The 18091-nt window shown below is 36.9% G+C and overlaps 1 protein-coding gene across 2 annotated transcripts in view; it reads right to left on the bottom strand.

Annotated features, from left to right (window-relative positions):
* Positions 1–18091, bottom strand: part of MXI1 (MAX interactor 1, dimerization protein) — an 82749-nt gene that overhangs the window by 37619 nt on the left and 27039 nt on the right. For both annotated transcript variants that reach the window (XM_010370320.2, XM_030940502.1), the window contains exon 3: positions 5209–5238. In XM_010370320.2, the coding sequence (XP_010368622.1) occupies positions 5209–5238 (30 nt within the window). The remainder of the gene's footprint in view (positions 1–5208; positions 5239–18091) is intronic.

Below are 18091 nucleotides of genomic sequence, written 5' to 3'. Positions count from 1 at the left end.
CATTTACTGGTAACTTAACTAGATCATGATATTGAAAGATGAAATATAAATACCAAACTATAATGACCTTAACCTTAGAATAGAATAGGGTATCTTATACTTCATTTGATCTATCATGATGCCACATACAGTATTTATTAATTGTTGCTGAAGAGAAAGATTGATATTAACCATAACTCTCATATTCATGATCAAAAAGGATCATGATTAGAACTGTTTTGTGTTCATATCCATCTTGTTTCAAATTGTAGCTGTGATGATAAAATGGTCAGTTTTTGACACTTTGACTCAAACTTTCAGCCTTTCTACCTTACAGAATTATGTAACAGCCTTGCACAGTGGAGGAACACAGTAAGAACTCTATAAATGCTAATTTCCATTTTCCCCTCAGAGGTATGTGAAAGTCCCTATATGGAGAACACCTATTATCACTCACTAGACATCCTTTTCTTTTTTGATTTTATTTTATTTTATTTTAACAAATATTTAGTCACTTCTCCTCTGCCTAGGAAGACATTATTAGTCCAGTGTTCTCTTTTGGCCCTTCTAGCACTAAGGTTCTTGACCATCAGAGTCCTGTTCAAGTTGTTGATTTTATATTTTTTTAGACAAGTCTTGCTCTGTTGCCCAGGCTGGAATGCAGTGGCATGATCTTAGCTCACTGCACCCTCTACCTCCCAGGTTCAAGCAATTCTTGTGTCTCAGCCTCCCAAAAAGCTGGGATTACAAGGATGCACCACCATGCCTGGCTAATTTTTGTAACTTTGGTAGAGACGAGGTTTCATCATGTTGGCCCTGCTAGTCTCAAACTCCTGGCCTCAAGCAATCCGCCTCCCTTGGCCTCCCAAAAGTGCTGGGATTACAGGCATGAGCCACTATGCCTGGCCAGAGTTTTTGATTCTTTCTAAAACATCATCAGTAATCTGAATTTAAAAAATGAAAAAACAATGAGGCAATCTAAAATCTGTACTGATACTGAATTGTGTCTTCTCTGGCAAAGGACCCAACCTGTAAGATAAGCCAATGGGCAAAGTAATATCTTAATTCTTCAATCTCAAAGTCTCATTAAGTTTTCTATGAGATGATTCACACAGGTTCCTGAGGAATGCAGAACATCTGAAGTATTTTGCTTCCCCTCCATCTCCTAGGCCTATTATGACCTGTTGTGGGCCTAGGCGGACAGGGTTGGTATACAGGTAACAAATGCTCTGAACCATCTAGAGCAGACTCAGTATAACCAATAAGGAGTTGGGCAGAAAACAGCTCCCAAGACCTATCCAAGAAGAAAATCGGAGTTTCTCTATCAGTCCTGAAACTACCTAGAGCTCCCTAATGGGCTATAGGAATCCTGGGGTAATTGTGGATCACAACCAACTACTCTGGGCCTGTCAAAACCCAAATCTCCACCACTAGACTTCCCTTGGAGATCTAGTAGTATGAACCTCAACATCTGGTGGCTATTATATCTTTTAGGCCAGATCCCAGGGCTTCAACAATTTTAGGGCTTTGTTTGAGATAGCTATCTGGAATTACTTAGCCATTCATCAGCAATTTAAAATCACCTACTCTAAATCTCACTGCATTTGCGCCAATAAAAAAAACACTAACTCAGGCCGGGCACGGTGGCTCAAGTCTGTAATCCCAGCACTTTGGGAGGCCGAGGCAGGTGGATCACAGCTCAGGAGATCGAGACCATCCTGGCTAACACAGTGAAACCCCGTCTCTACTAAAAATAGAAAAAAAATTAGCCAGGCGTGGTGGTGGGCACCTGTAGTCCCAAGTGCTCAGGAGGCTGAGGCAGGAGAATGGTGTGAACCCAGGAGGCGAAGCTTGCAGTGAGCTGAGATCACGCCACTGCACTCCAGCCTGGGTGACAGAGCAAGACTCCGTCTCAAAAAAAAAAAAAAAAAAAAAAAAAAAAACACTGACACAGAGAAGCTTATATCCAAGATTTCAGAACCACGCTAAAAAGGAAAAAAGCAATTTCTGACACGAATATGTTATATAAAGTGACAAATTTTAAAGAACATGAATTACTTCAGGAATGTCTTTTCAGAATGAAGACAAAACTAATCTTTTGATAGTGAGTTACTGTCTTCATATAACATCACACTCAAAGGCATATCAAAGGTAAAGTCAAAATTCTATTTATTTTAAAGGATGCCAAAGCTAGATTAACTTTTCTTTCTTTAATATGTCAAATAAAAATGATGCCTTGGTAAAGAGGACTGTTAAACAGAACTGGATGGGGGCTTTAAAACATAAAAACAATATAGGCTTAAATTTTTAAAATATTCCTGTGCCACCTTCTTGCTAAACCACCTCCCCTATCCTATGTCTACCAGTATTTTTGTTTTTTGCCAGACCACCACTGGTAACTTTCCAGAAGCGGGGTACAGATTATTATTCTAAATTTGAGTTTTATTTTTGTTGATAAAAATCCCTTTTAAAAACAAATATATCTTGGAAAAGTTAATTCTATATCATCTTTCAATGACGCCTCAGGGAACAGCGAGAGGAAAAGGAGTAAAGAGAGAGGGGAAGAAATAATTTGAGAAATAAACAATGTCTTATTAGTCCTCTGGGCTAATAAAGAATATCTGTTAGTACTTCCAAAGCTATTAGAAGAAGATAAGGAAATCATGCCTTAAGTGAAGTAAGGTAGGGTAAGAAACCAGTCTAAAAGTCTTATATCTAAGTAAGTAAAATAGGAACAAATGACTTTTATTGGAGATTACACACAGCCCAGGTAATAAAACCACACACGTTATACCTGTGCCACAGCTAGATGCTAGATTAAACAATTTACATGGCATACCAAAGTAATACTATGGGTGATGCACACATCTTCTGTGAGGGTTTTTAAAAAGGTTATCAGTGAGTCAGAAAGAATCTGCAAAATGCATTCAACAAAACTGAATCAAAGATTTTTAAAGCTCCATTCCAAATAGTTACTAAAAAGAGTCTCTACTCCAGTGTTAATGGTTTTCGCCAGGTTTCCAATGAGGGTCTCCCAACGACCACATTCAAATGAAATAACTATAAAAGCCACGTGTTTATCAATATTTAATCCATGGGCCCAAAACATACTCTATGATCTAATTTAGAGTAAACTTCAATTTAAGGTTTTATTTTTAGGATCCTCAGAACTTTCATTTCTCAGTCTTTTTTGTTATGTTTAACATAGCCAGATATGTCCTTCCTTTATCTATCCAGATCTTTAATAAATCAGAAATAAAAAAGCAGAAAAGAGATTCTTTAAAACGAAGGAGTTTCTACCACTAACTACACCAAAATGTCTTTGACTCGACCACTCAACTTTGAGCTCCAGTTTTATCCTTCACTCAATATGAGAGCCACTGTCTCCTATACATGCCTCAAATGCTAGGCACTGAGGATACAAAATTGAACAAAACAGAATCTTTGCATTTGGGGCATAGTCATTTGGCAGAAAGAGACATATGAACAAATAATTACAATGCTAACTATTCAGCCTTACAATAGGAGACAAGAACAGAGTATTGTGCAAACAAAGTAGTCAACAGCTACTGAGTCTGCCTAAAAGACTATGCTAAGCCTTTTCAAGGGGATTTGACATTTAAACTTACTTGCAATGAGGCAGTTAGGTTAGTCAATCTATTTTGTGTTAAAGGGAGGACAAAAAGTTGAAGGTCATGAGATCTTATTTGTCAAAAACAGCTGGTACATATGATTTCAGTTTGTTATTAATCTCTTTTTTTTTTTTTAAGACAGGGTCTCACTCTGTCACACAGGCTGCAGTGCAGTGGCATGATCATGGCTCACTGCAACCTTCAACTCCTGGGATCAAGTGATCCTCTTGCCTTAACCTCCTGAGTGGCTGGGACTGTATGCCACCACACCCAGCTAATTTATTTTTATTTTTTTGTAGAGATGGAGGGTGTCTCACTTTGCTGCCCAGGCTGGTCTCGAACTCTTTGCTTCAAGCAATCCTCCCACCTGGGCCTTCCAAAGTGTTGGAATTACAAGCATGAGCCACCAGGCCTGGCTGCTATTAACCTAATCGCTATACCAAAAACAAAGTATTTTACTCTTATAATTCTTATGTTCTCTTCCAAACTTGTCCTCTTCTTCTCTTTCCTCAATTAATAGTAATACCATCTAAGATTCAACTATCCATAGCTAACTAATCACCAATTTCTATTGACTCCATTCCATACTCTTTACTTTGTCTACTTCTATCTCAATGGCCACCATCATCTCTTACCTAGATTACTGTATAGTCTTAAAAAGCATCTTTATGCCTCTGGTATCCCTTCTCCCAACCAACCAATTCTTCAAACTGTAGCCAAATGATATTTCCAAGAAACAGGCTGATCAAATGATAACCCACCTTAAAATTATTTAACTGCTCCCTATGGATCTCAGGAAGTCTAAACTCTTCGGCATGGTAGACAAGACTCTTCAATACCTGGCATGCTTCACTTCATGTTACAATCTTTTATAGTCATACTGAACCCTTTTGCAGTTTCCTCAGTATACATTGCTCACTCACCATCCTCTGCAGACTTTCCAAGACTCCCTTCAAAAAGGAATCAGGTGACCTTCCAAAACATCTTTCAGTACCGTCCAGTACCTTCTGCTTCTCCATTACCATACTTGCCACATTATATAGTACTTTAATTACCTGTCTTTCCTTTACAAAGTTCTGAATTCCTTAAGGAAAGGATAAAAACTATCTTATATATTCTTATATTTCCTATATAAAGCATTCTGCCTGCCTGGCACTGACATACAGCTCATATTTGATAAATAGTTGTTGAATGCATGAATAAATGAATGAATGAATGAATTACAAAGAAAGAAAAATTCAATGCCCTCCAATTTGTAATGCTTATTACCTACTCTTTAGAAATACTACCCTTTGGTAAAACTACATTTAAACCATGAGTTTTTAATAATTAACTCATTTTCGGAGACAGAAATAAAGGCTACACCCAAAACTCAAATTCGAATAAGCTTTAAAAATGTATTTACATTTTCTAGCTGCTATAAGCTTACTATTTAAGTCATTTTTTAGAGAAAATACATATGTATCAGACTCACAATAAGCTGTACATCTGAAAAGCAAAATTACAACTACATATGCACTATGACATTATTTTCACAGGTAAAATGGTGAGTTTGCTTTTAAACATAAGTGAAAGCTGCACCTCATCACTGACTCACCGATTCTTTTCCAGCTCATTGTGTGTAGATCTAAAAGAAAAAAAAAAAAAAAAGCATTAGCCATGCTTTGTTGATAAAAGCTATAGAAAGACAGGAGGTTATGCTACACCCAATGAATGTATTTAGCAATGCAATATATGGTCAGACTTCTACAAGCTCACTCATCAAGAGGAAAAGTCTACATTCATTAAGATTGCTTATTCAAATATAGTATTTTCAGTTAACAACTCTAAATATTCTGAAACTGTTGCTATTTTAATAAAAGTAATACTAGCACATGTTCTCCCTACTTCTAGCATCCTAGATTTTGTTAATCTGTAGATGTTATATAAGAAATTTTAAATATAATCCTGTTTTTGTTTTAAAAAAAAAAAGTGTGTGTACTTCCATGTTCTCCTCTATCTCCATCTACCCACTTCTAAATAGAGAAAAAAAAGTTTTGGCTAGCATAGAAGCCGAAAAAGGGTTGCCTTACTGCTAAGTGATACAGGCAAATCCAAGTCTTCCCACCTTATTTTGTGAAACAAAAACAAGAAAAAGTTACACATGAAAGAAAAATATACTAATATAAAGAAAAAACATATTAATAAAATCAAGAAACATGTTTTACAAGACTGGATAATTCGAAATGTTAGCAATGGTTATTGTTTTGTTTTGGTGCCTTTTTTTCATTTTGCTTCTCATTATTTGTTTTAAATGATACCATCTATTGAACAAGCACAGCATCTGGGGAACAGTGGGATAAGCAGTTAATATATCTTATTTTATCCCTAAAACAACCTTTGTTTTATAAACAAGAATACTGAAGCTCAGAGAAGTCAAGAAATATACTCCTATCCCAAGAGTATAAAGTGGCAGCCATGATTTAAATCCAGGTCTATCTTAATAATCCTCAAATCTTAACCATTCAGTGAGAAGCAATACTGAATAGAGGTTAAGGGCACAGACTCTAAGGCCAAACTCCCTGAGTTCAAATACTGTATGGCCTCAGTAAAGTCCTTCCATTTCTCTGTGCTCGGTTTCCTCATCTATGAAATAGGAAAAATAACAGTATTTGCCTCATATGATTGTTATAAGGATTAACAAGTTTACGCTAAATAGCAAAATATAATGAACTCTAAAGTTAGCTACTATTAGAATTATACTAGTTCCCTGGAATTAACATGTGTTACTTTTGCAATAACTTAACATTAACAACAATAGGAATTTTGTGAAGGACAATTTAAATTCCTGTCACTAGAACTAAAACTTTCATCATTTTGTAGATTCTGGTTAATGTCAAATGCTTAAAGAATATTGATTGCTTTAATCTGATTATTTCAATGGATATTTAATAATCAGATCCTCAAACCTTAAAATTAAGAGTGCTTTTGCTGGTCTCATAATTTGTGTAAATTTTATCCACTGTCTTAGCTCAAGGGCCAAAAGACTTCTTTGAGTTACTGTCTCCTATTCACCTTTTGCTTCATGAGTAATTTCATAAAGTCTAAGAGACATGAGATTAAAAAGACTGATACTCATTTTAAAAAATATTATCTTAACAAAAGGACTTCTCCTTTGAGGGAAGTAAATAGAGTCTGAGGATGTTTCAATAATTCAGATAGAAGAAACTATAAAAGCATAGTCAGAAATCTAAGTTTAACAGAGACTCGGAGCTCAAAATTCAATAAATTACAACGACAGTGTGCCTTTATCACCATAAAAGTGTTTATTTACAATTTTGTTAATCTTTGTTTGAATTAAATGTTAAAGTAAACCAGTTAAGTTAGAAGAGGGAAAAGGCCTATTTAAAGAGGTTTAGAAGAAAAAAATATCATTCAAAATGGAGTAAAGAATCAATAATAAGATTCCCCACCCCCACTAGTGAGCCAGTTTTGGTTTAATTGCCTCTCTCTGAGAAAACTAAAAACAAAACAAAACAAAAAGACAATGCACATATAAAATACTACAGTAAGTAATAAATGGAAACATTGTATTTAGAGAAGAGTAGACTATTTGCCATAGACTTACTCTAAACAGCCATAAACTTATTCTAAACAGTCTGGCAATCGCACTGACAGCCATCAGTGCAAGAGATAATATACTCGACAATAACCAATTGTTGAATTCCAATATTATATTGAGTCTATTATCAGAGCTAGCTCCAAAAGATCATAATCTGACCCACTGCTGTGAACAAAATTAAAACAGCGGGTTCTTCCTGCCTGGCAAACAGACATTTCTTTATTATCTTTTTTTAAAGAAAATGATAGCTAAGATTATGAACCTTTTCACCAAACCAGGAAATGCATGCCACATTTAATTATACCACCAGCAAAATTTAGCAAGATTTTCAAATAACAAGAAGCAAAAATGATCATAAATATACAAATCATTACCATGTTGCCATGTTCTTCCAATTTTTTTAAAAAAGCATCAATAGTGTTTACTTCTGTTTTGATGAGTTTTTACCTGTAATATCAAGTCAACAATACTGAGAACCTTCAGTGTTCAAGGCTGTCTTACAGTGCAGGAAATCAAAGACCGTCTCCATTGGGTAAATTAAGATATGTTTAGCAATAATTATAACTGAAGGCAAAATAAATATACAAAGAAAGGTACAAAGTATTGTGGGAGTTCAAAAGAGACAGTTTACTTCCAAATGGCACTGTAAGAAAAACTTTAGAAAACGGTGGCATTTGGTCTAAGGCTTAAATGATAGGTACATTTGCTACTAGTAGAGTCTGAAACTGTTAAGGAGATGCCATTCCAAGTGGAAGGGATAAGATAAGCAAAAAAGTCGAGTTGTGAAGTCCAAAGCAAAACCAGCAAACAACACAGAGAGATCATAAAGACCCATGGTGTTAGAGAAAGTCAGTCCTGAATCTAAATATTAACTCTGTCACTCACATTAGCTGTGTAACTTTGGGACAAATTATTTAACCTCTCTGGTTTAGTTTCCTCATCTGTAAAACTGGACTATTACACATGCCTCAGCCAGGTTACTGTGAGAATTAGAGAAACATATGTAAAAACATCTAGCTCCCAATAAATATTTAATAGATGTTAGCTATTGTTAGCTGTTAGTATTTTTATTATTTTTTTAAAAGACTAAAATTATGCTACCCAAAACGTTATTAACTATACTACATGGGATAACAAACTGATAGATTCTCAGTAACACTTTGAATTAGCCTGGAAATAAGCAAATGACAACCATAATGATGGAAAGAGAAACTGAACGATAGGTGACTGAAGCTACTTGATCATTTAGTCAGCTGTGAGGACAGTACAAGGTTTAGGAGTATATTACAGAGAGAGATGCCTAATTATATGTACACAGAGAAAGTAATCCAAACAGCAGAGGCGATAAACAAGTAATTAAACGTATCACACGCTAGCACATTCAGAAACAACCCCTTTGCTTCTCTGAGCTATGTGTCCAACCAAGCCCTTCCAATAATGTTCCACTGAAATATTCAATTACGATAAATTCCCTATGTAAGGCTGAGATGTTCTGAATAATCCATCTAGTTAGCCCACTTTTCTTCTCCCAATAAAATGCACCTCTGAGAGCAAACACTAATGAACTGTGTCTTCCTTTCAAACACCCTTACCCTGAATGCTTAACAACTTCCAATGACAGAGAAAAAGACACGTCTATCATTTCATCACTGAATCACAGGTAATATTTTTCACAAACAGCATCCCTTTAAGAGAGGCATCCTAATGTATTCCCTATTTGAATGGGAGTCATTATCTACGAAATGTGACTACCTTAACCAGATATGTGACTTTTCATTGACTACAACATAGCTCCAATACATAAACTTGTGATTATTTAGGGTGTAGTTTGGTGGCAGTCAAAGAAATGAACCACAGAATTGAAACTATACGAAATGGTACAGTTTGGCTCAAGCACAGTACCATCGTGGAAAGAAAATAAAAACCCCTACTCCAGAATTCCAATACTCTCTTCTAGCAAAAGAAAAGATTTCTAATTTTGCTGAATTAATGAGCCAAACTCCTACACTTTGTTAACATTATCATTTAACTTACTTTCTAATCCTGAAGTGCCTCACACATTGCCCTCCACACAATGAAAAGAACACATTCTACGAAGCTAAATTCTAACTGGTATCCTAAAGCTTACAATTCTTATACATATACATAGAGGGCAAGAAAAACAGAAAATTTTAGCTACAGTAGAGCAGGTATCTCTCAAGGATGTACCAAAGGGGTTGAGATTGAAAATATACTGGGATTAGCGGAATAGTAAAACTTCTATTTATTATTACTCTTCTTTTAAGATGGTAGTTTTGTGCATTTGTTTCCATCAAAAAGTACATCTCATTTTAAAAACCATTAAAAACAGTAAAAGTTGAATACTGTAAACTTTTAGAAAAAATGCCTCATAAGAAATATGTTGCTTCTTTCTTAACAATGACAAAACCATTACCACCACAATAACTAAGCCCCAAACAGCAAGTATCTAAACAAGATGCACAACAATAACTACAATCAAAAACCTTTTTTCTTTTTTTTTTTTTTTTTTTTTTTTTTTTTTTTTTTTTTTTTTTTTTTTTTTGAGGCGGAGTCTCGCTCTGTCGCCCGGACTGGAGTGCAGTGGCCGGATCTCAGCTCACTGCAAGCTCCGCCTCCCGGGTTCACGCCATTCTCCTGCCTCAGCCTCCCGAGTAGCTGGGACTACAGGCGCCCGCCACCTCGCCCGGCTAGTTTTTGTATTTTTAGTAGAGACGGGGTTTCACTGTGTTAGCCAGGATGGTCTCGATCTCCTGACCTCGTGATCCGCCCGTCTCGGCCTCCCAAAGTGCTGGGATTACAGGCTTGAGCCACCGCGCCCGGCCCAAAAACCTTTTTTCTTAAAACTTACATATCAAAGCTGGATATATGTATACTTCGTGACTAAGTATTTCCACTTACAGGCATATACCAAACCAATATATGTTTACAGGTTCACCAAAGGACATACAAAAGAATGCTCGTATAGAACTATTCATACTGGCCCCAAACTGGAAACATTCATCAATAGCAGAATGCATAAACTGTGAAACATTCATACAACGTAGTATTATACAGCAATGAGAATAAACTAACTACAACTATTGTGCAGTAACATGGATTAATTGACACTATTTCAACATAATGTTGAATGAAAAAAGCCAAACACACACGAAAAGTACACACTACATAACTCCATTCACATAAAGTTCAAAACTGGTAAAACTAAACTATGGCATAAAAAGTTAGAATTAAAAAAAAAAAAAGTTGGAATTGCAGTTACCTTGGGGAAGGGGTGACAGTGATTGGAAAAGTCAGGAGGGGGTTTCTGAGATTTGTAATATTTCTTTGCTTTTGTAAAAATGCATTGAACTGTACACACAATTTGTATGCTTTTTTGTATGTACATTTTACTTTGGTAAACAGGAAAAATTTTTTTAATAGCATACAAACTGAATTCTTTAAAAATCAATTCTTACTTCAAATATAGCAAACACCCTAATGTAAGTCCTTGACAAATCTTTTGGCATACTACGTAAACATCTCAAAGAAATGTGCTTTGTAAAGGATAATTTTTAACAAATCTAAAAGTACTGAAATCATACACAGTAAGTTCTCCAATCACAATGAAATTTAATTAGAAATCAGCAACAGTAAGCTAATTAGAAAAATCCCAATATTTGGAACATAAATCACAGCTCAAAGAACAAACTGCAGAAAAATTAGAAAATATTCTAAACTTAATGACACAACATATCAAAAGTTGTTGAATGTAGCTAAAGCAGTGCTTAAACACAACTGTTTAGATTTAAATCCTTCTGTTGGGAGGATAGTGTCCAAAATCAATGATCCAAGATTCCACCTTAAGAAAGTAGAAAAAGGAACAAACTAAACTGAAAGAAGCTGAGCAATGGTTCTCAACTGTGAGCAATTTTGCCCACCAAGACATCTGACAATGTCTGGAGATATTCTGGTTATGCCAACTAGGAGGAGGCTACTGGCATTTTGTAAGGTGATGCTAGGGATGCTGCTAAACATCCTAATGTGCACAAAACAGAATTATCTGACCCCAAATGTCAAGACTGCTAACGTTGAGAAACTGAAGTAGAGAAATATAATAAAAACCAGGGACAGGAATGAAAGAAATAGAAAATGAGAAATAGTGAAAATCAGTAAAATTGAAAGCTGACTTTTAAAAATCAATATATTGATAAACTACCGCTAAGGCTGATGAAGAATAAAAGACAAAAATTACAATACAAAAACAGTATCAAGAGTGTGCATCATTACAGATTCTATATACATCATACATTAAAAGGATAAGAGAATATCATTAACAACTTTATGCCAACAATTGTCCAGATCATCTAAATCTGATAACTTAGATGATATGAACAAATTTCTTGAAAGATACAAATGATCAAAACTGGCTCAAGAAGAAACAGAAACTCTGAACTGCCTTTCATCTATTAAAGAGATTGAAATCATAATTTAAAAAAAAAAAAAAAAAACTTCCCACAAGGAAAACTCCAGGCCTGTAAGTTCTCCATTAGCAAATTTTACCAGGCATTTAAGGAATAAATAAAACCAATCCTACATAAAATATTTGAAAAAATAAAGATAGAGGGAACACTTTCCAAATCATTTTATGAGACCAGTATTAGCCTGATACCAAAACCTGACAAAGAAATTACATAGAAAACAAACAAAACAAATACTAATATCTCTCATGAACATAGACACAAAAATTCTAACAAAATATTGCCAAATTGAACCCAGTAATATACAGAAAGTACCCTAGTTCTTGGGACAGAGCTTCTAAAACCTTGAAATTTTCTGAGTAATTAGGAGTGTCTTCATTATTCATGGTGAGTCTTTGGACCACACCTGAGCTTATGCCAAGGAGAGATAACTCAGGATAGGGGCTAGTCACATCAGAAAGACCAACCATGTGATTAGAGGGTTGGGGCTTTGAGTCACTGATTCTGGCCCAACACAGGGGAGAAAAGTACTGGGAACTGACAACCATATAACCAATGATTCAATCAATCATGCTTATGTAATAATATCCCAATAAAAACTCTGGAACCTGAAACTTGGGTGAGTTTCATGGTTGGTAAACATATAAATGTGCCAGGAGGGTAATGCATCCTGATTCCATGGAAAAAGCACAGAAGCTCTGTGTCCAGGTTCCTCCCAGACCTCACTCTCTGTGTCTGTGCATTTGGCTGGTCCTGATCTGTATCATTTACAATAAAACTTGTAATTATAAGCCTAGCAGCTGGGCACGGTAGCGCATGCCTATACTGTTAGCTACTTGAGAGGCTGAGGCAGAAGGACTGCCTTGAGCCCAGGATTTTGAGGTTGCAGTGAGCTGTGACCTTACCACTGCACTCTACTCTGGGTGACAGTGAGACCCTGTCTCTAAGACAAAGTGTAGCACTTTCCTGAGTTATAAGTAGTTCTAGCAAATTGTCAAACCTGAAGGGGCTGTAGGAACCTCTGAATTTGCAGCCAGTTGGTCAGATGTGAGAGTGGCCTGAGGACTCCTAAACTTACAGCTGGCATCTGTAGCAAGGGCAGACATGTTGGGGACTAAATCCTTAAACCTGTGAAGTTTGTTTTAGCTCTGGGTTGTTAGTATTGGTACTGCAACAGTACAAAATACAACATGACTACGTAGGATTTATTTCAGGAATGCAGGTTTAAGAGACTCAAAAATCAATCAATGTAATCCTCCATATTAACAGAATAAAAAAGAAAATGACAGTATCACCTCAATAATGTAGAAAAAGCATTTAATAAAATTTACCATCCATTCATGATAAAAACTCTTAGCAAATAAGGGAAGAAAGAAATTCACTCAACCTAAAAGGCATCTAAGAAAAAGTATAGTCACACTCAATGGTCAAAGAATGCATTTTTTCATAAGATCAGGAACAGGGCAAGAATGTCCATTCTCATCACTTCTCTCCAGCACTGTACTAGAGATTCTAGCCAGTGAAATAAAACAAAAAAAAAAAAGGAAACACACAGAAGGAAATGGAAAAAATAAAAATGTCTTTACTTGCAAACAACATTACTGTCTATTTAGAAAATCCTAAGGAAGCCGGGCACAGTGGCTCACGCCTGTAATCCCAGCACTTTGGGAGGCTGAGGCAGGTGGATCATCTGAGGTCAGGAGTTCGAAACCAGCCTGACCAAAATGGAGAAACCCCGTCTCTACTAAAAATACAAAAATTAGTCGGGCGTGGTGGCGCATGCCTGTAATCCCAGTTACTCAGGAGACTGAGGCAGGAGAATCACTTGAACCCAGGAGGTGGAGGTTGCAGTGAGCCAAGATTGCGCCATTGCACTCCAGCCTGGGCAACAAGAGTGAAACTCCGTCTCAGGGAAAAAAAAAAAAAAGAAAATCCTAAGGAATATACAGACTATTAGAACAATTAAGTTTAGTGAAGTCAGTTTACAAAACCAATATGCCAAATTTAATTGCCATTTAAAATAGCATCAAAGAATACTTAAGGGTAAATTTAACAAAGTATGTGCATGACCTACACTCTGAAAACCTAAAAAATAATGCTGAAATTTGAAAACATCCAAATAATAGACATACCATGTTAATGAACTAGAAGATGCAATAGTTAAGACATATCGAGTTTCCCCCAATTAATTTATAGATCCAATGCAATCCCAACAAAAATTCCAGCAGGCTCTGTTATAGAAATTGACAAACTGATTCTAAAATGTATGTAAAAATGCAGGCCATGTGCAGTGGCTCACGCCTGTAATCCCAACATTTTGGAAGGTAGAGGTGGGAGGATTGCATGAGCCCAGGTTCAAGACCAGCCTGGGCAACATGGTGAAACCGTACCTCTACAAAAAATACAAAAATTAGCGAAGTGTAGGAGTGCACACCTGTAGTCCCAGCTCCTAACTCAGGAGGCTGTGATGGGAGAATCACCTGAGCCCAAGAAGGTTAAGGCTGCAGTGGGCCATGATCATGCCACTGCACTCCAGCCTGGGTGAAAGAGTGAAAGCCTGTCTCAAAAAAATTAATTAATTAAAATAAAAATGCAAAAGACCCAGAATAGCCAAAGGAACTTTTGAAAAAGAAGAACCGGCCAGGGCGCAGTGGCTCAAGCCTGTAATCCCAGCACTTTGGGAGGCCGAGACGGACGGATCACGAGGTCAGGAGATCGAGACCATCCTGGCTAACATGGTGAAACCCCGTCTCTACTAAAAAATACAAAAAGCTAGCCGGGCGAGGTGGCGGCGCCTGTAGTCCCAGCTACTCCGGAGGCTGAGGCAGGAGAATAGCGTGAACCCGGGAGGTGGAGCTTGCAGTGAGCTGAGATCCGGCCACTGCACTCCAACCTGGGCAACAGAGCAAGACTCCGTCTCAAAAAAAAAAAAAAAAGAAGAAGAAGAACCAAGTCAGAGTACATTCATTACTTGATTTCATAACTTTTTGAAAAACTATAATAATTAAGACTGTGTGGCATTAGAATAAGGATGAATATTTAGATCAAAGGATCAGAACAGAAAATCCAGAAATAAGATGCACAAGTCTGTGGTCAACTGATTTTTCACAAAGATGCCAAGGCCATTTGATGTATAAAGTATAGTCTTCTCAACAAATGATGCTGGAACAACTGGATGTCCATTTGCAAAAAAAAAAAAAAAAAAATGAACTTCAACCTTTACTTCACACCCTCTGCAAAAATTAACTCTAAATGAATTTTAGATCTAAATGTAAAACCTAACATTATAAACTGCTAGAAGAAAATAGAGAAGAAAAAATTTTTTTGAGATGGAATCTCACTCTGTTACCCAGGCTGGAGTGCAGTAGTGTTATCTCAACTCGCTGTAGACTCCATTATGCAGGTTTAAGTGATTCTCCTGCTTCAGCCTCCCAAGTAGCTGGGATTACCGGCATGTGCCATCATGCCTGGCTAATGTTTGTATTTTTAGTAGAGATGGGGCTTCACCATGTTGGTCATGCTGGTCTCGAACTTCTGACCTCGAGATCTGCCTGCCTTGTCCTCCCAAAGTGTTGGGAATACAGGCGTGAGCCACCACACCTGGCCAACAGAGCTTATTTATTTATTCATTTATTTGAAACGGAGTCTTGCTGTGTCGCCCAGGCTGGAGTGCAGTGGCACAATCTTGGCTCGCTGCAAGCTCCGCCTCCCGGGTTCACAACATTCTCCTGCCTCAGCCTCCCAAGTAGCTGGGACTACAGACGCCCGCCACCACGCCCAGCTAATTTTTTGTATTTTTAGTAGAGACAGGGTTTCACCGTGTTAGCCAGGATGGTCTCGATCTCCTGACCTCATGATCCGCCCTCCTTGGCCTCCCAAAGTGTTGGGATTACAGGTGTGAGCCACCACGCCCGACCCTGTAAAATAATACTTCTTAGGTAAGGGAGCAACACTAGAAACTACAGATAATTTTGATGGTTAAAATAACTGGTCTTAAACATATTCTCAAAGTTTAAAAAGACATTAACATAAACCACTAATTATCTAAACTACTTCATTGGTTAACAACAAATTCTATTACAGAGCAATATTCTAAAAAACCTTTAAAAGTACAGAAAATATCAGCAATTTCCTAACTCACCTGACTTCCAAAGGTAATCATTTTAAGAAAGAGTTGGGCATTGGCTGGGCGCTGTGGCTCATGCCTGTAATCCCAGCACTTTGGGAGGCTGAGGCGGGCAGATCACTTGAGGCCGGGAGTTCAAGACCATCCTGGCCAACATGGTGAAACCCCGTCTCTACTAAAAATACAAAAATTAGCTGGGCATGGTGGTGCGCGCCTGTAGTCCCAGATACTCAGGAGACTGAGGTGGGAGAATCACTTGAACCCGGGAGGTGGGGGTTGCAGTGAGCCGAGATCGTGCCCTTGCACTCCAGCCTGGCGACAGAGCAAGACTCTGTCTCAAAAAAAAAAAAAAAAGAAAGAAAGAAAAGAAAAGAAAAAGAAGAGTCAGGCATGAAATAAATATTCAGTAAATAATTGTTGGGGGAAAATGAGTGGTCCTACAGATGTATAACACTTGCATCTATGGGGAGGAGGTGAGTATATTAATAATAATATAAAAATTAGGAGCAACTTCAAAAAAATAGACTTGATATTATGGGTAATGCTGTTAATTATAGTACCACTGACTGTGTTTTACAATGTAGGAAATCAAAATAAAAAAAAAATCTAACAAAAAATTCATGTTTATATTTCATCGGCACTATAAAATCACACTAAAAATGGGACCTGGAAATATACTTTGTCAAAGCATACCATCAAACCTCTTTGATTAGATTAGTATTTAGAAAACTGTCCTTACTGAAAAAATGACAAAGAATCATGCCATATTCAAAAGGAGGCAATGTTCTTTCATTTGTAAGGAGAAATCTAGAAGAGAAAGCTTTCTTCTAGTCAACAGTACTGCCTGATTACAACAGTGATGCATGTATTGCTTAAAATCCAGCTTGACAATAAAGTCAGCCACCATCTACAGCTATAAGGCTTAAGCAATCACCATTTCTAAGCCACATGTGCTTTCATCATAAAATGACTGATAATATTTTGTCTTCATAAAACAGAGAACTGTACTGAAGCATTCCCTTTCTACATTTTGTGATCTTCTACATCACATATTCAATATTTTGACAAAAATGCCTTTCATCTAATGGGAACAGAAACAGCTGTCCTACTGACTTACAAGGCATGATCATACAAGTCTCCTTCGAATACTTTCGTAGAGGAATATAACCTTAAGAAACCCAGCAATAGCAGGCCGGGCGCAGTGGCTCACGCCTATAATCCCAGCCCTTTGGGAGGCCGAGGCGGGCAGATCACTTGTGGTCAGGAGTTCCAAACCAGCCTGGCCAACATGGTGAAACCCCATCTCTACTAAAATATACAAAAATTAACCTGGGCGTGGTGGCAGGCGACTTAATCCCCGCTACTTGGGAGGCAGAGGCAGGAGAACTGTTTGAACCCAGGAGGTAGAGGTTGCAGTGAGCCGAGATCGAGCCACTGCACTCAAACCTAAGGGATAAGAGCGAGACTTCTCTCAAAAAAAAAAAAAAAAAAAGCAAACTTACACTTCAAGGAAGCGAACTTACACTTCAAGGAAGCATTTAAAGGAAAGCCTGAGTTTTTTTAGTATAAAGCATATAATTCTTGGGAATTTTTCATTTAACTCAATTTTCGTGGAAGACTATCACAAAACACATTTCACTGGAAGTGTTAATCACTCAAAATGCAGAAAATACTGAAGAATAATAACAACATCATTAAGAGTTTAACTGCTACTAATCTACATTTTTGTCCTGAAACTTTGGGAGTTTTCTATGGGACAAAGACCCAGAAACTATTTTTTAAAATAAATTTTGAAAAACACAGAATAGTGGAAAGAAATTACACAAAAATAAAAATAAGGCTTCATTCAATTCTTCTGTGAACAAATAGGTTATGTAGAATAAAGAGAAGATAAAGCATCTCAAATTACTACTGGAAAAAATCCTTTGTAACTCATCCTAGGAAAATAATTCACCACCATCCCTCCCCGCAGAAAAACTAAAAATCCATGAAGATAGCCGATAAGGATGCAAAGCTAAAAATGTAACAATATAATAATTCTATCTAAAATAAGACTAAAACATTTCTTTATTCTATAGTTTAAGAAAAATTAAACTAAACCCTTATAAGCAACAGAAAAGTTGTTTTTTAGTGTCCTCAATCTTAGAAGGTGGAACTGAAATACTGCTGTTACGAGATTCTTTAGTATCCATAGGACACTAAAGAGAAGAAACATATCAACTTGAAATTAAAGCATAAATTGGCTATTTACTACTTCCCAGATTACCTTAAAACA

The sequence above is a fragment of the Rhinopithecus roxellana genome, chromosome 11 (genome assembly GCF_007565055.1).
Source record: "Rhinopithecus roxellana isolate Shanxi Qingling chromosome 11, ASM756505v1, whole genome shotgun sequence".
NCBI classification, from domain to species: Eukaryota; Metazoa; Chordata; class Mammalia; order Primates; family Cercopithecidae; genus Rhinopithecus; species Rhinopithecus roxellana.
The sequence above is the reverse complement of the archived record's forward strand: the minus strand, read 5'-3'. Positions and strand labels throughout refer to the sequence as shown.